Consider the following 24,339-nt stretch of genomic DNA (forward strand, 5'->3'; position numbering starts at 1 on the left):
TTAATCCAAGCATATTACGTGGAAATAGAATTCACAGATGTGACAAACCGAAATGCTGCCAGTCTAGCTAGCTGAAATTTTGTAAATAATTATATGTCACCCATCATAGTACTACCACTGCTCTTCTCTCCTTTGTCGACTCAGTAAATAGCAACCGCAACAAAAAACTTATATCCTCCGCTCTCTTTCTTGATCTATCAAAAGCTTTTGACATGGTCAACCACCAGCTATTACTCCGCACCCTCAAAACCCTTCATCTGGACAACTTAGGCCTAAACTGGTTTAAGGATTACCTCTCCGGCCGGCAACAAGCAGTCCTATGGCAAAATAGTTTATCTCAACTACTCCCTAACAACATAGGTGTCCCCCAAGGCTCCATACTGGGTCCCCTTCTTTTTTCTGTTTTTATAAATGATCTCTACGCCATCATCCCCAATGCCACCTGCATCCAATATGCAGACGACTCTACCCTGATCTGCTCTGATACTTCTCTCCTGAAGCTTCAAGCAGCCACCCAACAATGTTTCGCCAGAGTGGAAAAATGGTTCTCTAACCTGAAACTTATTCTCAACCCAACTAAAACCAAATTACTATTATTCTTCCCCTCGTCTTCTACTTCCTCATCCCAAATGTCGCAACCGACTAATCATAGCTCCTTTTTTGTGGAATCCTCTAATGGAACCATCATAGAACCTGTCTTACACACCAAACTACTAGGCGTTACTATTGACCACAAGCTTAAATTCGATCTCCACATTTCCCTAACCATTAAATCTGTTAACAAGAAACTAGGTTCAATGTACAGAATCAGGAACTCTCTTACTCCTCATGCAAAATTAACCATTGCCCGAACGCATCTTCTTTCCACGTTACTATATGCCTCCCCAGTCCTTTCCTTCCTGAATAAACGTGAGATCTACAACCTTTCTACCACCTACCACCACATAGCCAGATTCATAACAGGTACACCTTTTCGTACCCACCATTGCCACAACCTCAAAAAACTCGGCTGGTTAGAACTGCCCAATCTTCTTAAATTTAATCAACTTACGGAAGCCTTCAAAATAATTCATCAACCTGCCAAAACTCCCTCACTGTCCAAAATCCTGACCCCATATAACAATCTTAGTTCCCTTCGGTCATCAAATAGTATTCAAGTACTAACCATCAAATCTAACAACAAAGGTGATGATGCTCTTTATGCTAACTCAATTGGAAAGCAATGGAATTCCCTTCCCAACAACCTTAGACTCATGACGTCACTCACACCATTCAAAAATAACCTTAGAGAATATCTCAAGTGCCACTGGTTATGCCCTTGTCCAACTCCAGATTAATATCCATAGCCATAACATTATACTGTTTCTTCTCTCTCTCAAACTATCTACAAACAAATCATTTCCTCGTTTTCTGACCTATTTAATCCCATGCTTTCTCTTTTTAAGTATGTAAATAATGTTGTTATTCTGGTTGTTACTTCTTATATTGTATACTTCTATCTAATTGTAGTGCTTAACTATTTTAATGTTTGGGAGCTTTTCTCCCCGGGCCTCTACTGAAAAGGGATATGTATCCAGCTGGACTAGCCCGGTCAACAAATGTAAAATAAAATAAATAAAAATAAATAAATAAAATATAGAAATGTGATGCTGCCAGTCCAGCTACTGGAATTTTGTAAATAATCATATGTCATTTGTGAATGTTAATATGATCCATAGGCTTGTCTTACAAATGTAAGAGAACTATATGTTATATGTTATGTGTATATTGAACTACTGATACCGAAGTGTGTGTTGAACTATATGTTACATACTGAGCTTCAGGAATGTAACTACAGTGTACCCTACTGGAAAAGAACAGCAATGTATATGAACTATATGCTTGTGCATATGTGTGTTTTCATGGTAGAAGCTGGTTCATACAGAATTAATTTGCAAACTCTAAGAAAATAAGTGAATTGTTTTGCGATTGTGTTTCAGTGCAGCAAGGAGACAGGATATCTAGAGCTAAAAGTTTCTTTATATTTTCTTGAAACAGAAATAATTACTAGGTTTCAAATGTAGTAGGGTTAATTGTTTTACGATTTCCAGTTCTAGGCAAACTTTTGAGAGATAAGTATTTTTCACAGAGAAATGTTAAATTCTGTTGGTATTTGTTAGCCTGGGAACTGAAGGCAGGTGACAAATAGGGATGTCATCCAGCTGACTCAACAGTAATGTTTTGATATTAATTTGGGAATTCTCTCAGAGACTGTGCATTTTGTATTTGTCTTTGGATCTGACAATATCCTGTCATCAGCACTTGTCTTGCTAATAGTAAGTAACTAGATTACAGTGATTTCTGTTAGAGATAGATAGGACTATAGTACAGTTAGTTTAGATGTTTTCTGTATTTATTTGAGACTGTCCAGCAATGTTGTTTTAAAATGTTTCCTGTGATTCTGAACTCTGTAGTCACTGTGTTGGATTATTGAGTGTTGTTTTGTTCTTTTATTACTTATTATTAAACATATTTAAACCCTTGAATTGTAGCTTGTTTGTTTAGAGATATTTTAGCTATTAGAGTACTTGCATATGTATCTGGTGACACTGTATAGGCCACTCTGATAGCCTTGCTGTTGGTCACACTTACCGTTTGGATAATAGTAACATTATACAGTAAGATTGGTCACCCGTTGGGAAGGGCCTTAAAGTAGATGATAAGGGGTTCTGGTGGCAGTGCTAACTACCTTATGGTCTGGGCAGAAGGGGGCATAGCTAGCAAACCTGTGACAGCCTTTCCAGGGGTATGTTTGTGTATAAATTAAATCTCAAACTGTGTGTGTGTGTGTGTGTGTGTGTGTGTGTGTGTGTGTGTGTGTGTGTGTGTGTGTGTGTGTCAGCTACTTGGGAAGGGACACAAAGCACTGGTCAGACAGAAAGAGTGCTGGGAGGACTTAGCTTGGAACTCTGGATAAGGACTCAACTCTGTAGCTGTACCAGTGGAGAGTCTTAATGCGGATCTGCTGAAAAATGGAGAAACCAGCCCCAGACTGACTGTGATCGCTGTGTGCTCTTAAGGGAAATTGTACTTTACTGTGTGTGCAAAAAATACGGACAGCACACAATTTTTACAGTATACTTTACAGTATATAATTATACTTCCCTGAGTATTGCACAAGACATCATAGATTTTTTAGCTAAAGATTTTTCTTTTGTACCAGGCCGTAGTATGGACATAGGCAGGCTCATTGTTGATTTGAAAGTTTTTACACGTAAATTAAACTTAAATCATCTAATGGGTAATAATTCTTCAGCTGGTAGTCTACTCAGAGTGGCCAGTACTTATAATCCACCTTTACATGGAACTTTACAAACATTTGAAAAAATATGTGAAATGGACATGTGGGCTATCAGAAATCAAACCATATATAGTAAACAAAAAAATCTTTATAACATCACTCCCCTACAAAAAGACTTTATAGAGTTGGTTAAGGATTGTCAAATCAGGGTCATGAAACCCGATAAAGGTGGAGGGTTAGCCTTCATGGACCATTATAAATATGTAGAGTATCTGGTTGAACATCTGGAGTCACCAGCTTATCAAATTTCATCTATTAATGAAATTAATGGAGCCTATAGAAAAATCAATAGCATGCTCAATGATTTATTCCTGGAAGGATATATCGACACCGAAACTCTTAACTTCCTCACCATGTCAGCTCCTAAAATTCCAGCTTTTTTCGGGACTCCGAAACTCCATAAAAGACTCACTTCGCCTCTATTTAGACCAATTATAGATGGTAGAGGGTCCATAACCCAAGGATGTGCTAAGTATGTAGATAATATTCTGAAGCCTTTGATCAGCTCAGAAATCCATATATGTAAAGATTCTTGGTCCTTTCTTAAAAATATTAATACCCTCACATACAATGACAGTATGCTGTTTCTCACTATTGATATTAGGGACTTATATACTGTCATTCCACAACAGATCGGCTTAGCTTGGGTCAGAGAGTTTATGTTGCGTAAAAATGTTGATCATGATGTCATCAATTTGATCGAAACTCTTTTAGAAATTGTTCTGTCGAATAACTTTTTCACCTTTGAGGGGAAGTTTTATTTGCAAACTTCGGGCGTAGCTATGGGCTCGCCTTGTGGAGGATCTTTTGCTAATGCAGTTTTAGCTCATTGGGAGTCTAACTACCTATTTAAGGAAGAACTCTTCTCAAAATATGTCTCCTGGTATACACGATACCAGGATGACATTTTTTGTATATGGGAAGGTCATAGTGAGCTGATCCCGATATTTATAGAAAAAATTACCAAACTAACAGATTTCCTTGAATTCACATATAAATTTGATGATGCAGAGATCAATTACCTTGACATATTATTAATCAAGGATTCGCATAATCAAAGGTTAAAAAGTAAAATATTCAGGAAATCAACATATTCTAATGCTTTTCTTCATTTTTCCAGCAATCACCCTTATCACCAAAAGAAATCAGTTGTTAAGGGCCAGATGGTTAGGGCAGCCCGTATGGTGAGTGATCCAGATGATTTTCAGCTAGAATGTGACAACCTTTTTGATATGTTCATTGCAAGGGGTTACCCCCAGTGTTTACTATCAAACATCTTAGCTGAAGTTACCAACAAAAGGCAGATTGGATATTTTCTGCCCTTACTTTCTGACCAAAGTAACAATGATCTACAACATTTGAACGATCATATATATCCAACAACTTCAAGTAATGTTAATTCCAAAAATGAAAATAACAGGTTCAACACTAGTTTTTTACACACTTACTGTTTTGATTCTTTAAAAATCAGAGAAGTTGTGAATAAAAACTGGGAGATAATAAAAGAAGATAGATCATTGTGTTCTTTATTGGGTGATTGCCCCAAAATTACATATAGGAGGGGGGAAAATTTGAAAAGCATATTTCAAAGAAAAGTGGTTCGTAGGTCCAACAGACAGTGGGGCATGTCTAGATGTGGCGCATGCTCTCAATGTAAATGCTTTAGAGTAACAACAGCATGCACAATTAATGACAAAGTGTATAGGTGTAATGGGCACTACAATTGTGACTCTAAGGCCATCATATATGCAGCTATTTGTGATTCTTGTAAAGCCTTCTACATCGGTAAAACCGAGAGAAAGCTAAAAAATAGAATCTATGAACATCAATATGCAGTTAAAAAACTAGATGGCAATAATGCACTTGCAAGGCATTGCCTTGAGTTTCCAGGCCATGGTTTCCATTTCTTTGTACTACAACAGCGTGAGATGGATTTAAGAGGAGGGCCATGGCAGATCTTGTTGGAAATCGACGAATTGCTTTGGCAGATTAGGACTAAGGCCCATGTTTTTCCCGGCATTAATGAAAGTTTATCTATTAAATGTGTATTAAAATGGCTATCCCTTAATAGGTAAAAATCTATGTTTACATTTATATATATCAATTAATTTGTAACTCTGGTATAGGTTTAATGGGTTTAATATGAACACTTAAAATAATAGGGTTAAAATGGCATACCTGTAATAAATGAGTTGTAATCAGTTACTGTCCTTATGTAATATTAAGGTACACTCATGATGCACCTCTATTGACTTTATTTCTAAGTGTGCATCACATCTGGTATAACAGCTTTTTTGCCCTATTTACCAACAATAGCAGAGTTTAGATATTCATTTTTCAGTACACATTGGTTATAAATTGTTTTTATATAATATTAATGTTCAAATTTAATAACAAAAAACAAACTTTTTTGTTTAATGTTGTTAATACAATATATTTTTGTAATTACAGGATTTAACTGTAAATAAGAGAACCAAGTGTAGTTTTGGCAGATGGTCCAGATATTCATCTAGAAAAATTCATTCACAACACTGTCCTTGAGCCCCCCCGTCAGATGGTTTCAGTAATATAAATATCCTCATGCTTTTTGTAATAATATTAATAGCATATAATCATCAACCATTTGAGAATATAATAATGAGCGCATTTAAAATATGCCCAAGGTTCTATGTCATAATTTTTTGAATGTTTCTAGGACTTTGTCTTTAAATTTCTTATGTTTAGAAATGTATTAACAAGGCATTTGTACTATTAGTCTGTGGTCTTTTAAGGTTGTCATGGTTTCTTTTAATTGCATAATGCACTTTATTTCGATAGGTTAAAGATTTTTAATATGATAGTATAAGACCAATTTCTTGTAAATTCGTGGTTGTCTGAAGAAGGCGGGTTATTTGAACCTGCCGAAAGCGCTTACGTTCAACTGGTTCTAATTGTGGAATAAATTTGTGGTTTTAGCTCTCTCATTGTGTGCTGTCCGTATTTTTTGCAGTTCTAGTTTGGTTTTTGGTTCGTTTTAAACTTTACTGTGTGTGCACTTCTCATCCTCCCAATGTGTACATCCTACACTGGTGCTAGTGGTGAGGATTGATACTCCTTGGTTATTGGGCCAGTGCAGGGGTGTCACAACAACCTTCTGGTCTTCCAGAACCAAAGGCAAGTCTGCTACCTTATGAGCAGTTGACAGATACCTGCTTCTTTAGTAGGGTTACTAGTTCTGTATCTGCAAGCTATAAATATCACTTTTCAAAACTGTGTTGCATTAGAAAGAATAGTGGTTTGTTTGCTACAGAGGCAAGTTGCTTTGAGGTGTCTGATAGTTTTTATGCCATGGTAGTACAATATGTTGTATTTAGTGTGGTCAGTTAAAGACTTGGTATGTTTCCAAGTTTTCCTCATTTTGTCTCTTTGCTTACATTGTGTTTAAAATGTGGGCGACACCCAATGTAAGTGTGAGTCTCTAAGTAGCTGAACAGTTTGTGCTTGACAAATGTTCATGCTTGGCAGGGCATTAATTAGTAAGGTAGTTGCATCATTAATGCATGCTATTTGGTAAAGTATTCATCATTTTATGACATAGGTCACTTCTTGTAGCATTGGTTATGTGATATCTATGTGATAAAGAATGGAGAGATATACAATGGGTTGTAGAACTTGGAACCGTGACGACTGGATGGGAGATAGGAAATTCACCCCGGGGATCACGTCAGTGACCCTGCTAGACAGGGGTCCAGGGAAGTAAATACTGTGGGAAGAAATATCCAGAGAATTGTTATGGCTAGGCTTGTATAGGCCCTAGGGCCGATAGCCTAGTACCAACTTATGAACCTATGAAAATATATAAAACTGGATATGCATGTGCATATGTGTGTGTGTGTGTGTGTGTGTGTGTGTGTGTGTGTGTGTGTATATATATATATATATATATACACACACACACACACAAACATGCACACAAACACCTGTGTATACCAGCTATTGCATTGTTTAACATATGTGAGTTGCAGAAGAAGGAGTCATGTAATTTTTGTAATTAGAAATTCTTGAAGCTATCTAAAAGCCAACCTAGATGTCTTCCCTTGCCATCTGCCATTGCAGATCAAAATAATAGAGTTCTCTTTGTTTGCACAGGATGTGCAGGAGTCATGATGGGGTTGTATTCTGACTTTAAACATGTTATTCCTGGATCAATGATTGACTTATTTTCTGTATTCTGAAATGGTGTTACTGCCTGGTTTTAAAAAAACTTTTTTTTTCTTTCTTCCAGGGCTTATTCAGTGTCGCAGGCCATCTTGTTGCCCCAGCCTAGCAACCCCTCCAGATGCAAACACTGAGGAGAAGAAAAATAAGACAGACAAGGTAGAACAAGGCAAAGATGTCACCAAACAATCTCACTATGGAGCAGTTGCAGCAGAACCAGCAAATGATGATAGCATCTTTGAACACATGCCACCACAATTAAATCAAGGTATCAGAGAATAAACAGCCTCTTATTTCACAAGCTGAGGCATATCCTGTTTCCAGACTTTATGAGCATGTGCCCAGCTTGTCACCTTAATGTTAACACATCGGTTATTTAGTTAGTCTGATACAGTAAGGCATGGTGCTTAATAATTATTTAACATATGTAGTAATACTTTTGGCATGCACTGTGGTACTTCTGAACAGAATGTTGAAGTGGAATAGCCATTTTAGTTAGCTGTAATATTATGCTTTTTTCTTTTGTTTCAGTTAGAGGTACAGTGATATTATAGGACTGGTGCATCTCTGAAGAATGATTTAATTATTAACTCAGGTGTATTCCAGTCTTACTGTAAATGTAGCAAGTGGAAAATATTCAGAATGTTTTTTTAAATCAACTGTAGAAAGTTGTTGTTGTTTTTCTTTCGGTTTTTCCCGGTTAAGGGTCGCCACAGTGGAACTCCGGTCCGCTAATGATTGGCAGCTTATTTTTATGGGGCCGAGGTGCCAGCCCGACGCCCCACCTTCAATGAAGGCACACCCATTGACGCATGTCTTTTGAATGCCACTCGACCACGCGGAGGACATGCAGACTCCACACAGAAGGTGCTCCAGCCGAGAATCGAACGTGAGAACCTCTTGCTGTGAGGCGACAACGCTACCGCTGCACCACTGCATCTTAAATCAACTGTAGAAAGTGCAAACCTAAAATTGATCAAATTCCTTTTCTGCCATGCATTGAATGCATTAATAAAATTTCATGTAAGGGGTTCCATGTCATGTGAAAGATAGACATCTGTGTATTACTACACACCAGAAGTTCATAGCAGAGTTCAAAATCTGCTATAAGACAACCCCCAATACCAGAATCTATGTTTCTTTTACTAAGCATTATTTCTATTACACAGTTTCAAAGATATATACCAGGCATGCAGTCTAAATACCCATTCACAGCCCAACTAGTGTAACGCCAGTATAAATGCAAATGTGTTGGGTGCCCTGTTCAAAGAAGGCCATTATTTATTTATTTTAGATTTGTTTACCAGGAGTATTCGACTGGGCCAGAGGCCCATTTTCAGTAGGAGCCCGGGGAGAAAAGCTCCACTAACAAAAATTTATAGACATTTACAAATACATTTGCATAGTAACAAACATTACAACATAAAGTTGCAGTCAGAAGTTTAAACATATGCAAGAATGCAAAATACAGTGAAGGTAAAATTAGAGACATGCATGAAGTTACAAAGGAGACAATATTTGGAACAGAATTTTAGTCTTGTGTGTTATCGAAGAGGGACTAGGCACATCTCCAGAGGTTTTTGTTGAATAGGAGATAAAGTTAGTAAAAGAAAGGTTTATGGAACAGTGAAAAGAAAAATCATATGGCTGAAATTAGCTTCGAGTGGGGGCGGTCATCCTGGAGTAGTGCAGGAGCAGAGCCAGTTGTTTGTTAGGTGCTCTCATAAGCATAAGAACAGTTTACATTTGTCTGAATTGGAAGTATTAAGTATGTGCTGCAAAATGGAATTCCACACCTTGGATATTTTGTTGGAGAACAAAGAATCTACGAATCTGTTGTTGGCCTTGGTGACTTTTAGTAGCAGTTTGTTAGATGATATTAGTGCTGTGCAGTTGGAGTAAGGCTGAACTAAGCTTTTGAGTGCAATGCTGTTATTTGGTTGGTGAATAATGGAGTGAGCAATATTTAGCTGCTTCAAGGATAGAAGATTTGGAAATTTGCTTCATAACCCAGGTCTAAATTTACAAATATTATTTTTTATTTTATTTTTATTTACCTTACCATGAAAGTCCAACTGGGCACAAGACCCTTTTAGTGGAGATCAGGGAGAAAAGCTCCATACATATAAAGTTAAAGAACAATATATTCTATTATCACATATTTATGTGAGACCCTTCTAATCATTGGCATTTGCCTTAAATTTAGCCAGTTGGTTGTTTTGTTTAATGTGCAAGGGAAGCCAATTTCATAAGTAGCTGATAAGTTGGATTAGATATCTATCATGCCAGCAGGACATATTTATGCACTTGTGAAGTTTAAAGTCCTCATTGTGAATATTTATGACTACAAGTGTTATGCAGGTGAGTAGGTGAAGATCATCAAGCATATGAATGTTTTTGTACGACAAACACATGAGGATTTTCCTTGTAGTGTTCTCCATCAGGCACACTGGATTTTAATACCCCAAAACCCTAAACTGACTGTCATCCAAACTGCCATCTGCTATATTTTTAAAGCAAACCATGTGTCTGATCAGAAATTAAAATTCATTGGCCACAGACTCAGTGCAATGAAATTATAAAGTAATCAATTAGGAAATTGTATTGCTAAGAAACGTCAACACAAGTTGATTTCTAAAATATTTAGAAATGCAACTAAATTCCTTACTAACAAGGTATTTTTTTCAAGTTGTAACAAAAGCAGAACCACAAGATAGACCTCATAACAGACGTATTAAAGGTTTACATTGTAAGATCAAACACATTTTATACATACTCAGAAAGGAGCATGGTAAAATCTTGATGCTTGATTACAGGATGTAAAGTAAACCAAAAAAAATCAACAAACTGAGCACTGCTGAATTGAAAAGGCAAACGTACTGCATTTTATTGGATGTAAGATACTTGTTTTTTATATATTTTGATATTTTTGCACGTTTGCTTTCATCTGTGAAAGTTGTTTTTTTTTCCAAAGAAGTGCAATACCTTGAATTTGTAGGTGGTCTATATTATTTTTATTTATAAAGTAATTTGCTGATGTTTAAAAACTTACCTAACACCACAGCATTAAGTACATAAACGGCTGAAGAGTGCTTTCCTCAGTCTATGCACACTTCTGTCTTCTCCTTTATATATAAATATTATTTTAAAATACGTGGTTTTCTTTCACTGACATCACAGAGGTAAAACAGGGAAGTTTAACCACAGTGACATTAACATAAGTTAACATATAGTGCATATATAGACTTTAATGGGCACACCACTATGCATGAATAAAGGTGTCCTATTCAAGTCTATGAACATACCAGACTTTAACATATAGTAATGTCACAAAAGGAGAAACTAATTTTTGGCTGTGGTTAAATAAAAGGTTTACAAAGCTTTTTTTATAATAAATTGGCCAGAAAAACTAAAGAAAGGCAAGCAGAAAAATACATTGTGGCACTTGGCTCATCAAATGCAGCAATGTACATAGAGTCATCTACAAATCACTTCAAACATAGCTTATTAAACAAACACCACCACCAAAGGTACATGTTAATTACTGCACTGATATTCAAGTCAACATAATTTGTAGCACAAGGACACTGCTTACAAACATCTAACATTTTGTATAATCTTCTACAGATTTTCTGAAAGCTATCATTCTTTGCTCATGACTGTGTCTGATAAAGTTATTAGTGATTGGAGTTTACATCAAGCTTTGAGTTTGTTTAGCTTTATACCCCTTAAATAAAATATCCAGATATTCACAGATGCAGCCTAAATATCTCTTATTACAAGCTACCCTGCTATAAGGATATACCATTCCCTATCAGATGAAGGGTATTTATCCCATGGTTCATGTAGTACTAGATTCCATTGTCTCCTCCTGATTGTGTTTCATTCTTTCCTCTTGTAAAGGCAATCTTTTTACATCAAAGCTATTTATCCTGTGGATTGTGACTCCCCTGCTCTCATAGGTTCATAGGTTCATAGATTAGTACTAAGCTAACTGCCCTTGCGAGCCATTTTAAGCTTAGCCAATTATCCCTTGTGAGACTCAAACCCTGCACCTTGTGTTTGTAAGGCAAACACCTTAACCATTAGGCCACCCTCCCACCCCAATATACTTCTATACGTCATATACTTCTCAGCCCGTATACTTTGCATTACATCTACTAATTGACTTATAGTTGGGGTGACTGAGATATCCAGTTCTAGTTATCACCTTTTTAGCAATTAATAGTGTTGTCTAGGCCAAGTTCTCTTTTTCTGCCGTGGGTGACATTTCTACCTGTACTCTGTAAAATAAAATTATTTGGTTAAAAGTGTCTCATTCCCTAGGAGTTTCTTTTGGAAGTATTCTAAGTCCTCCTTAAATTTGGCTAATCTTATGCATATCCAGAAAAATTTGATTCCTTGTGTCTTTCTCACCTGTAGCACATCTTCAGCATTCAGTGGTAGTTCCTAGGAATGTCCTAGCCAGCCTCACTTGGATTCTAAAACTATTTGTGCTGACACTTCCACCAAAAAGTTCTATATTGCCTCACCTTCATTGCTACTCTGGGTATCCAATACCATTTTTCCCAGTAACTTACTGTCATTTCCTTATAAGGTATTTGCTATGGGCAGTTCTATGTTTTGTATTTATTTATTTATTTTTTACATCACAAACCATACTGAAACACTCCCAGTTGTAAACATTATACATCACTTATGATCTACCCATTTTTTTCACTCAAACATTACATAGCTCATTTAAGTCCTGCTTTGCATTTATATTTATCTTTATTATATTTAACATTTGTTTACCAGGAAAATCTGACTTGGAACAAAGCCAATTTTCAAAAGAGGACCAGGGAGAAATGCTCCAGACGCATGTCTTTGTAATGTGAGAGGAAACCGGAGCACCCAGAGGAAGCCCAAACGAACACAGGGAGGACATACAGACTCCGCACAGAAGGCACCCCAGCCAAGAATTGAACCGGAGAACCTCTTGCTGTGAGGCGACAATGCAACCGCTCCACCACTGCACCGCATGTATATCTTGATCTAGGAGAGCTATGTTTTTAACAGCTTTGGCAATCAACCTTTTACTAGTAACTACATCCTCTCTAATATTTGTCATCTACTTAATGATTGGAGGTCAATTTTCTTTTTTAATCTTTACTCAGCTTAACTCCAGTATTTATTATTTTATACTTTTATATACTCATCTTTCCCTCTCCTTTAGGTCATATTTCTCTACTGCGTGTTCCCATGTTAAATCTTTTTTTTTCCGGTTAATCAAATGATGCTAGTTACAAATATGAGTCTTATATTCTGTCCAGATCTAGCATGCTTTTTGTCTGTCTGTCTGTCTCTGTATCTTCTATTTCCCCTATGGGTAAGATTCCACACCTTGAGTGGCTTGGTTGAAAATAGGTTTGTAAATTCCCTAAGCATTATTCTCATCAAAGGCAACTTAAATCCTTGCTTCTTTATGACTCACATTAATCTGTATAGGACAGTATCCCTTATTTGACTTTTAATTGCTGTTTTATCATTTCCTTCCATGTCGACATATATGTTACTTTCTGGCATCTTAAAAAGAGGGCTTAGCATTGTTGCTCTAACATAACATTGAAATTTTGGGAACTGCAAACCATCCCCCATCTTTTAAGAGAATTATTTTCTTCCAAGCTACCCTTGGTTTCTTATCTTGCTATGGAACTCTTTGATCCAGCTCTCTATTTTCCCTCTATTCTTATTGCCTATGGGCCACCAAAAGGCTTGGGCATGGTAGAGCACACGTGGTAGTACATGCCAGTATATTACTTGTATACTCTGGTCTAATTTAAGATTTATATTTTCACACTCAACTTCCACTTTATTTGTATTTTTGGATAATTGAGCGTAATGTTTATTTCCTTGAGTTGTACAAGCCTCCAGTTAACCAAGCCCCCACGTACCTCATTTTCTTTTTTCCCTACATGCCTGGACATTGGGTTACTAATTCTGGCCTTCTTTTGTATATTATTATTTACAATTTGGGTTTTATGTTTGTTTACCATGTACCCTGATATTTTTCTATATATTTCCAGGATATTCTGTAATTTAGGTAAGTCATCTTTTGGTTCTGTTACTGTTATCATATATCATTTGCAAAAAGGGCAATTTTCACATCCCAGTTTCCCACTTAAACCCTTGTATGGATACCTTCTAGTTTGTTCCACCAGTGGCATGTATAATGCAAATAAGTTAGGGGAAAGTGGGCACCTCGGTCTAGTTTTTCAGGATATATATAAATGTCCTTCCCTAATCACCATTGCAGTGTTCCTTACTATTGCAATATCCTGCCAAGGGGAGCCATAGATCTGGCCAGCATACCAAAGCCCGGTCCCTTCTATGCACAGTGTGTCATACATATAGCCTATGACTGAAAGCACAAGATACATAAGTGCCATTTGAATGCATAACCTAAAGAACTTCTTTGCTTGCAGTTCAAACACAGAATTTCATTTTCAATCTATAGGTTGTATGCCTAGATGCGGACTATTTTGGACAGATAAGTACCCCTTTGGGGACTATTCCTTTTCTTTAACTCTGTTTTTTGGAGGTACATTAAAATCCAGAAAAATAAAATGTGATTGGGGGAGGCAGATTCCCCATAAGGTCAGACAAGATTAAAGTCCTTTATGGTTAGGTGCAGAATGTAATCATAAAGAGTGTTCTGTTTGCCAAGCATTCTTCCCTAAGAAACTGCCAAGCCATCTTTCTTCTCTTTTGCTGCACTTCAAAAAATTAGAACCTTAAGATTCATGCCCTTTGAATCTTCCCTCCCAGATGTCCAGTCTTCTTTAAAGAAGAAGAAGTCAAAGAAATTGAGACCAGAGACTTCTGCTGTCCATTCCCTGCCAGACATCTGATTATGTCTAATGAGGAGACTACAGATCTGGTCCAGACACATACCTTTGCTGTCACGACCGCATTAGAGGCTGATGTGGGACAGCCTGTTCACACATCTGCTGGGGCTGTGCCAATGTCCACTGAGAATGAGAAGGGGAAACCTGAGCTAAGGGTCTGGGGGATTCTGCAAATTCTTGATCGGGAGGAAATTCCGGCTTCTTTAATAAAGGTACCTCAGGCCTCATCATTATCATCGACCTCCTTCTTCCCATTTTCTACATGGGATCAGGGTGCTGTGTCATCAACCTCTTTTTCCCATTATCTGCATGGGATCAGGGTGCTGTGCCCATTATCTACATGAGATCAGGGTGCTGCGCCCATTATCTACATGGGATCAGGGTGCTGTGCCCATTATCTACATGGGATCAGGGTGCTGTGCCCATTATCTACATGGGGTCAGGGTGCGGTGCCCATTTTCTACATGGGATCAGGGTGCTGTGCCCATTATCTACATGGGATCAGGGTGATGTGCCCATTATCTACATGGGATCAGGGTGCTGTGCCCATTATCTACATGGGATCAGGGTGCTGTGCCCATTTTCTACATGGGATCAGGGTGCTGTACCCATTTTCTACATGGGATCAGGGTGCTGTGTCCATTATCTACATGGGATCAGGGTGCTGTGCCCATTATCTACATGGGATCAGGGTGCTGTGCCCATTATCTACATGGGATCAGGGTGCTGTGCCCATTATCTACATGGGATTAGGGTGCTGTGCCCGTTATCTACATGGGATCAGGGTGCTGTGCCCTTTATCTACATGGGATCAGGGTGCTGTGCCCATTTTCTACATGGGATCAGGGTGCTGTGCCCATTATCTACATGGGATCAGGGTGCTATGCCCATTATCTACATGGGATCAGGGTGCCCTGCCCATTATCTACATGGGATCAGGGTGCTGTGCCCATTTTCTACATGGGATCAGGGTGCTGTGCCCATTTTCTACATGGGATCAGGTTGCTGTGCCCATTATCTACATGGGATCAGGGTGCTGTGCCCATTATCTACATGGGATCAGGGTGCTGTGCCCATTACCTACATGGGATCAGGGTGCTGTGCCCATTATCTACATGGGATTAGGGTGCTGTGCCCGTTATCTACATGGGATCAGGGTGCTGTGCCCATTATCTACATGGGATCAGGGTGCTGTGCCCATTTTCTACTTGGGATCAGGGTGCTGTGCCCATTATCTACATGGGATCAGGGTGCTGTGCCCATTATCTACATGGCATCAGGGTGCTGTGCCCATTATCTACATGGCATCAGGGTGCTGTGCCCATTATCTACATGGGATCAGGGTGCTGTGCCCATTTTCTACATGGGATCAGGGTGCTCTGCCCATTATCTACATGGGATCAGGGTGCTGTGTCCATTATCTACAAGGGATCAGGGTGCTGTGCCCATTTTCTACATGGGATCAGGGTGCTGTGCCCATTTTCTACATGGGATCAGGGTGCTGTGCCCATTATCTACATGGGATCAGGGTGCTGTGCCCATTATCTACATGGGATCAGGGTGCTGTGCCCATTATCTACATGGGATCAGGGTGCTGCGTCGATTCTTACCTCTTGCCATCTCTCTCAGTTCAGTACCATTTTCTTCCCTTCTACAACACTCATGCCTGACACAGTCCATCAACTTCTTTGCTGGATGCCTTCATTACCTCTTGCCTTTTTCCTGATTGTCTCAAATCTTCTTCACCAGATTGTCTTCTGCTTTTCTTCACATATGCCTGAACCACCGTAATCTGTTCTCTTTGACCTTGTCTGTAAATTGAGCTACTTTGGCTTCTGCTCTGATGTCCCGATGTCTTCATCTGTCCCACAGTGTACATTCTACCACTTCTCTCTCAGGCCCGTCATCTCCATGGCCTCTATCTTCAACAACTGCTCTGCCTTTACTGCCCAGGTTTCTGTACCATACAGTAGTATAGCACCACTATTTTTTACACTTTACTTTTCAGCTTCTCTGACATTCTTATCTCATATACTACACCTGACAGTCTGCCAGTTGGCTGCACCCCCCTCTGATTTTAGTTTTGACCTCCTCATTCTGACTTCACTTCTTCTCAACCACCTCTAACAGATATTTGAAGCTATTAACCTGTTCCACTACTTTTCCTTCTATCTCAATTCTCAGGTTCTTCTAATTTCTCACATTTGCTGCCATTACAACTGTCTTATCTGTACACAGTTAAAACCCATTTGCCTTCAGTTTTGCATTCAATTTATTTATTCTTTGCTGAAGTTCTTGCTCAGAGTCTACCTTTTATGCCACATCATCTGCATACAGCAACTTTGTTGACCTGTCCCCTCTGACCTGTTTGCTAATGTAGTTTATCACCAGTATGAACAGCAGTGGGCTCAGAGCTGAACCTTGGTGCTCATCCATTCCCACTGGGAACTCTTCTGTGAGTCCAAACACTGTTTGTACTTGAGTCATTGGGTCTTTGTACATAGCCTGCACCAATTCTACTAATGTTTCTGGAACTTTGAGCCATCACATGACTGCCTAAATCAGCTTTCTTAAAACCTTGTCATATGCTTTCTCAAAGTCCAAAAATGCCAGTCAATTTCTTCTCAACTATGTGTCTCAGTGCAAACATTGTGTCTGTTCTGCTGCATCTTGATCTGAATCTGAACTGCTCATCTCCCATCTTACTTTCTACTGCTCCTCATCTTCATTTATCCGCCATCCTGTCCAGGACTTTCATGCAGTGTAGATACCTCTGTACTGCCCACAGTTGTGAATGTCCCATTTGTTCTTGAACACTGACACTAGTATGCTTATTCTCCAGTCATCTGGGATTCACCTTTCCCTCTATACTGCTATGAGTAGCCTCAGCAGCCATTTCTCCCCTATCTCACCCAACATCTTAATTGCATGAATTAGCATAACTGTTAAAAAATTTACACTGTTTCTGTTATTGCATTGTGCTAAAATGTTAAACTGTTAAAAACTTTGTTTGTAAATATTACACTTATTGCATTGTACTAATATGTGCACTCTACTAATATGTGTTTTTCTATTTGTTTAAATTTGCTTCATATGTGCACATTATATTTCTCTAATAACTTACTCTTATGTTAAAGCTGTAATTTGTAATTTTCTGGAGCTTTTCTCCCCAGGACTCCATTGAAAATGGGCTCCTCTTAACCCAATGGACTATCCTGGCAAACAAACTATAAATAAATAAATAAATGTCTACTGTGATCTCATCTGGGCTTGCTGCTTTCCCTAACTTCATTTTCCTCAGTGCTGTTCTGCATAAGGATCTGAAATCTCAGAAGGGTAAGCGACCTCAGAGAAGGAGGCTTCAGGAAAATTCTCAACAAAGTTCCAGGGGTACTAAGCATCCTTTGTAGGACAAATCATCCACCTTGTGGTAGTCTGTTTTGTCTTCGAGATTCTGCCCACTTCAGTCTATCTTAAGTCCCTTTATCTCAAAGGCTTTCTCTCACCCTGTCAGTTTGGCAAATGACAACTTCAGAAGAACGGGTTTTGACAATTATTCAGAGGAGATGCAAAATGTCCTGGAGGGATCTTCCTTGCCATTCAGGTATTCCACAGCCACTTCAATGCTAGATTCATCTTATTCTGCCTTTTCTTCAAGACTGCTTAGCTCAACATGCAACAGAATCAGTCCCTCTTCACTTGCAGAGAACAAGTTTTTACTCAAGAATGTTTCTGGTTCCCAGACAGAAGGTATCTTAGAGACCTATTTTGGAGCTCTCTCCTACCCATATAGTTCCTTGGAAGTCCTGTGTTTCAAATGATTGACATATCAGTCCTTACTTCCAATGATTCCACTTCAGGCTTTCATGGTAACTCTGGATTTGAAGGATGCTTATCTTTATATTCCTTTACATCAACATTTCAGTAAATTCTTACATTTTTTGTCTCTTCATATCTTTCTCTATTTTGTGTATTACCTTTTGGTCTTTTTTCTGCCCCAAGATGTTTGCAAAGTGCCTAGCTTCTGTTATTCCCTACTGCAGACTTCAAGCTATTCAAATATTTTCTTATTTATACAATACTGTCTTTCAGATTCCTACCCAAAAGCTTTGTTTGACTCATTTGCATTTTGTAATGGATCTTTGGCCAGGTAGGGGTTCAAGCTAAACTTAAAGCAATAATACTTAATTCCATCAAAGGTTTATGTTTTCCTGGGCTATATAATCAACATCTTGTCAGTTACAGTTTTGCTTCCAGAAGACAAGGTTACTTTCCTGATTGATTACTTTCAGAGTCTCCTTTACTTGGATTTAACAACTGCAAGGGAGATGCTCAGGCCACTGAGTTGTATGGCATCAACGATTCCTATGGTGACTTTTGCAAGACCCCATATGAGGAAGATTCAGTGGTATCTAAAAACTATGTGGGCTCGGTATTGCCATTTTTTGAGCTTCCAAATTCCTCTTCTGCCCTTCATCAAAAAGGAGTACTCTTGGTGGAAAGAACAGTTTTTCTTCTCAATATAGGGTTGCCTGTTCTTCTACTTTCATCTTGCCAAGACATGTTCACCTATGCCTCAGATCTGGCATGGGGTGCTTATACAAATGACACAAGGGCTCAGGGAATTTGTTCCCATGTGGAAAGTAGAGATCACATCAATGTAAAGGAGATGAAGGTACTTATCATAGCACTTCAGTTTGTGCATTATCTCTAGATTTCAGGTCCTCTTACAGCTTTCACATACAACATCACAGTTATGTGGTATGTCAACAAGCGGGGGAAGAGGGCACAAAGTCCTACTGCCTATGCATATTAACTTTGATTGTCTGGGGAACTGTAGTTCAGTGCATTTTTTTCTCCAGGCTTTGCACATGTAGTAGACCTTTTGAGTAGATCCAGAGCAGATCCTTATGAGTGGATGTTAGACAGGTCTTTTTGGAGATTATCGATCGGTGAGGTACTCCACACTTAGATCATTTTGCCTCCTTATACAACAAATAGTTTAGACTGTTTTGTTCAGGTGAATCCCATGATCTTTTTCTGGAAAAGGAGATTCCTTTTATGTCTTCCCTCCAATTCCTTTTATTTCAAAAATATTTCTGAAGGTCAGGAAGGACAAGCCAAAAATCTTGTTGATGACTCCCTTTTGGCCCAGGCAGCGTTGGTTCCCTCTTCTATTTCATCTGGTCATGGGCATTCATTAGAAATTATCTCACAGGAGGGACTTAGTTTCACAGAACAAATCCTCTGTGATTCATCTATATCTACAGACTTTGGATTTGACTCTTTTGGTGATGGAGTTATAATTCCAATTAGGCACCAATTTTCTGATGACATGTTTAAGTTTTTACTGGAGGTGAGGATATCAAATACCACAAAATCTTACACCTCCAAATGGAAGTTATTTTCCTTTTGGTGCAGTAGAAAGAATTAGGATTCTTATAATAGGAGTATTCCTCATATTCTTGTTTATTTGTCTGAACTACGAAAACTTGCAGAACCTGTGGTGCCAAGAACAACTCACAAATGTAATTCCAAAAGCAACATAATTTAATAAAAGGTTAATCATTTTCATTCCAGCTTATTACTAAAGAACTTCATCAGAACAAATCAACTTAACAGTTACAACATTTTAAATATTGTTCACACTGTCACATGATTAAAAACTTCCAATAAAATAATTTTAATTGTTTAATTAATCAAATGTTAAAAACTTTCAAGAAGAACTTAAAGAAAATTTGACATTCTTAAAAGACATTATACAATTTTGACTTTAACACTGGATTGATGGACACCGAATCATTAAGATCCAGAGACACTGTTGCATTAAATAATATCTGCCATTTAAGCTCGTATTTATTTAGGTGTTCAATCACAAAACCTCTGACATCGCTAATAATGTTTTCCAATACCATGAACAAGAAAGTATGTCCCTCAAACTCCTGAATGTTCTATAATGTGCATTGCTCATCTTACATTTCTGTATGTCGAGCATTGATTTAATTAATTAATTTATTTATTTGCATTTGTTAAATGGGAAGGTCCACTGGACCGAGTTGAGCCCATTTTCAGTGGAGGCCCGGAGAGAAAAGCTCCACAAGAACAATGATTTACAATACTATAGTAGTAGCAGCACAACAGCACACATTTTTGAACATTTAGATGAAAAATTAGACATAATGACAAAAAAGGATTTACAGTACAATATAGGATTCCAAAAGTAACAGATATGAATGTATAAAGAGGTAATATGTTCAGTTAACCAACTAAGTTAGCATGTCATTATCTTTGGTTCTAATAACATATTATGAATATTAACAGGATATGAAGTCAGAAACTTAAAGCATGTATCATTAATATTTTGTTCAGTAGGTATTCCACAATAGAGGGCTTAAGGCACTTGTAAAAAAAGAAAACAGTAAGTTGTAGGCTTGATGGTTGTGATAGATAGATTAGTAGTTAATAAAGGTGAGAAGAGTGGAGGAAGAGGGAATCAGGTTTTGAGAGGTGTAGTATTGGTGTATGCATATTGCCATAAGGAGGAAAGATGCTCCTTCAGGGTGTTTTTAAAGCCAATTGGATTGCAAGTGCTCCTGATAGAAGGTGGAAGCGTGTTCCACAGTTTGGCAATTGTAAAGGAGTATAGCATTTGGCCAGTTGATAAGTTTGTTTTTTCCACTTTCAGGAATAGTTGGTTTTCAGATCTGCGAGGTCTGTTTGGGTGATAGAAGATAAGCACAGTGGTAAGGGCAGGGCAGTCTGCTGGTCTGAAGATAATTTTATGTGCTGTGATTAATTATAGGTAAGATAGATAGAGTGGAGGTTCAAGCCAGTTTAGAAGGTGTAGTGATGAACAGTGGTAGGAAGAGTATTGTGCATTGGTTACAAACTTAGCAATTTTATTGTAGCACATCTCAAATTTGGATATCAGTGAGCACTGAATATTGGTAAGGAGAGGGGCACCATATAAGAGGGAGAGTAGTGGAAAGGTGGAGGCAAAGGTTTATTTAGTGGAACAGTTGAGGAATTATGTGTACCTATAGAGCATGCCAAGTTTGTAGTGTGTTTTTTTTTATACTGTTGTGTATGTGCAGGTCGAATGTTAGGCTTTCATCTATGACTATACTTAGTAATTTGGTATATGAGACCACCTCTATGGTGGTTTTATTTTGGGTCTGTGTGGAGACTTCATTTTTATTTAGAGAAGTAGTTTTCTTGGGGGTGAATAGTTTAGTTTTGTTGGGGGTTAGGGCAAGATGGTTGTTGGCCATTCACGTTTCGGAGGTTGTAAGGCACTTTGGGTGCTTTGTTGAAGTGCAGATGTGGAATTACCAGGGCAGATAATAGTGGAGTCATCTGCATATTGATGTCACCCAGGATGATTGTTTCATTTTTTATATTATTTGATACCCAGGTAAGAATTTCTTCTAGTAGATGAATGTTATTGCCTCCTTTTGTTACGCCTTCCATGGAAACCAGCTTCCAGCCCCTGTTAAGGCCCATTCAACTAGAACTGCTGCATCTTCAGTGGCTTTCTTTAAGGGTTTAGATTCTAAATCTGTTTTGGAATCAGCTACTTGTTCTCCTGTTCTCACTTTCAGTAAACATTACACAATTGATATTTTCTTTAAGAAAAGAGCAATGCTTTCTTGTTCAGCTTTGCTGGGTCTTTTGGAATATAAGTCTTTTCAGAGTTATTCCTCCCTATCTTTCTCGAAATTTTGGGAATCTCCCATATGTTATTAACACTGCAATAGTAATCATGGAAGGACATAGTACAGTTGTGTAAGATGTTGCCATAACAGTGGAGTCTGACTGATGGTACTGGAGTGTTGTATCACTCCATTTGTCCTCCCTTTTTTTCTTTCTTTTTACTTTGAGGTGGGTTCTTTTTATGTTTTCTACCTCTTTTTTCACTTGTATATATGTATATAGTTGTCTGTATTTCTGTTTAAGTGAATTTTTTTTTTTTTTTGTGGGGCAAGAAAGTCCTGAGGTACTTTGCTCTATACATCCTTCATGTACCTTTGCCTCCATTGGCCTGAGGTCATATGTTGGACACACTGCATTAAAGGACGGCATCCATGTTTTGTATACTAGCCATACATAAGGCTATCCTTGGCAAGATATCCCATATGTTAGTCATAATGCAATAGTGATCACTTTGGACATCTACTGCTATGGTAAATTCTTACACAACTGTACTTTCTGGATCCTTCATTCTTGTAATTGCTATTTTGTTTTTGTTTCTAATTGTCCACTTCTTTTATACCTGTTTTGTTCTTTGTATAACATTCCATGCATACCTCAATATCCTTTTTCTTTTTTTATTGTTTTACTAATCCATACTGCATACACTTCTAAACATTTTAGGTAACCAGTATATATTCTCTACTTTATTTTTAAACAAACTGTTTTGCATATAAAGCCTGGTTCCATGGCACAGAAGAGTATGGACTGGATTATGACCTAGATGGCATGTGTTTAAGCCATAGTACAGGTACTGGATGGGGCCAATCAGCAAAGGAAGGTATTCATTAGCCAATACCAGCTCACCTATCTTGGAGGTAGGGAGGTGATTTTGCTTGCTGCATTGGTGACATCTTTATCCATGTGGGTCTATCACTCACAGCAGTAAGCCTGGAGAGGCCACACTGCATAGCATTGTATCTCTTATTATGGAGGTTGCTGTATGTAGTAGCACTTACAAACCACTGTTGGGTGGAAGTTAAGGAAGTAAACTAGCCTGCTCAACACCCACCTGTCAACTCTGAGGACACTGGTCTTATTAGGAATTCACTTGACCTGGGAATAAATGGGCTTTAGTGTCTTTTCTTGCTTGAAGAATGAATGGGCCTGGTCCTCACCTGATTAAGACTGAATAAACTAAATGGGTAACCTTTAAAACCTCTGGCTAAACAGTATTTTAGTTATCATATGAACCAACCTAGCAGAAACACTCATTTTGTTAGGCTTTAGCTCCCAACGCATTATATGTGTGTGTGTATGACCCTCAACAGTTTTCCCTATTGGAAGTATGAGATACATTATGGTGAGTACTGACATTTAACAACTTATGCAATTATGATTCCAAAACTTGCTGTTAAACCTTTAAAGTACTGAACTCCCGATTTGGAATGCTGTGCCCTACACACCCCTGGCATTTGTATATACTAATTCCAAGATTGCTGTACCTCACAAAAGAGGAATATTGCAAAATACAGCATTTTTGGAGACAGTTTATATCCTCCTTAATCATGTTTAATTTTTTTTCAATGATTGCATTTAGGATTCCTAGCCTTTAAATGGGTTATGTAAGCCCCATCCCCCAGACAGAGGAAGAAATGATATTCAGATATTCTATACACAGAACTCATATGTATTGCATTGCATTTTGTATCCATACCTTCAGTTATTTTCAGCTTCCTCCGGTATTCTGTCTTTGCAGCCTATTACCTTAGGACTTAATTCTTAAATATACAAATATTCATTTCTAATCTGAATATTTTATGTAGTCCTGTGCACAGGTCATTTAACCTTCAAATGTGGCCAATAGGTTTTAAATAAATTCATTTTTGCACCTGGTTATGTTTTTTTAATTTAATTGCAAACATTAATGTTTCATCTTTTCCCTGCTGCTCTTACAAATTACCTGCTTAAGCCATAGGGCTAACTGCTCTCTGTCTTCCTGTTATTCATTTAGTACCATATTAGTATAAGTGCTTGAGATAGGCCATTCAAATACTAAAGTATAAAGAAATGATTTTCAGGTCATCCATGTTTTACTTCTCCAAACTTTATTTGTAGTTCATGGAGCGTTGTGTTTGTGCTCTGATATTGTGAAAAAGACAAACCAGTTGTGCTTCTGTAGCATGAGACCTGATCTTAAAAGTTGTTAAGCACTTGTGCTTAAGT

The 24,339-nt window shown here is 38.0% G+C and overlaps 1 protein-coding gene across 1 annotated transcript in view; it reads left to right on the plus strand.

The window, feature by feature from the left end:
* Positions 1–24,339, plus strand: part of PNPLA2 (patatin like phospholipase domain containing 2) — a 930,557-nt gene that overhangs the window by 830,115 nt on the left and 76,103 nt on the right. The window contains exon 6 of the mRNA XM_044082880.1: positions 7,605–7,805. Coding sequence (XP_043938815.1) covers positions 7,605–7,805 — 201 coding nt within the window. The remainder of the gene's footprint in view (positions 1–7,604; positions 7,806–24,339) is intronic.

This window comes from Protopterus annectens, chromosome 9.part0, assembly GCF_019279795.1.
Source record: "Protopterus annectens isolate FY-2018-M chromosome 9.part0, PAN1.0, whole genome shotgun sequence".
In the NCBI taxonomy this organism is placed as follows: domain Eukaryota; kingdom Metazoa; phylum Chordata; order Ceratodontiformes; family Protopteridae; genus Protopterus; species Protopterus annectens.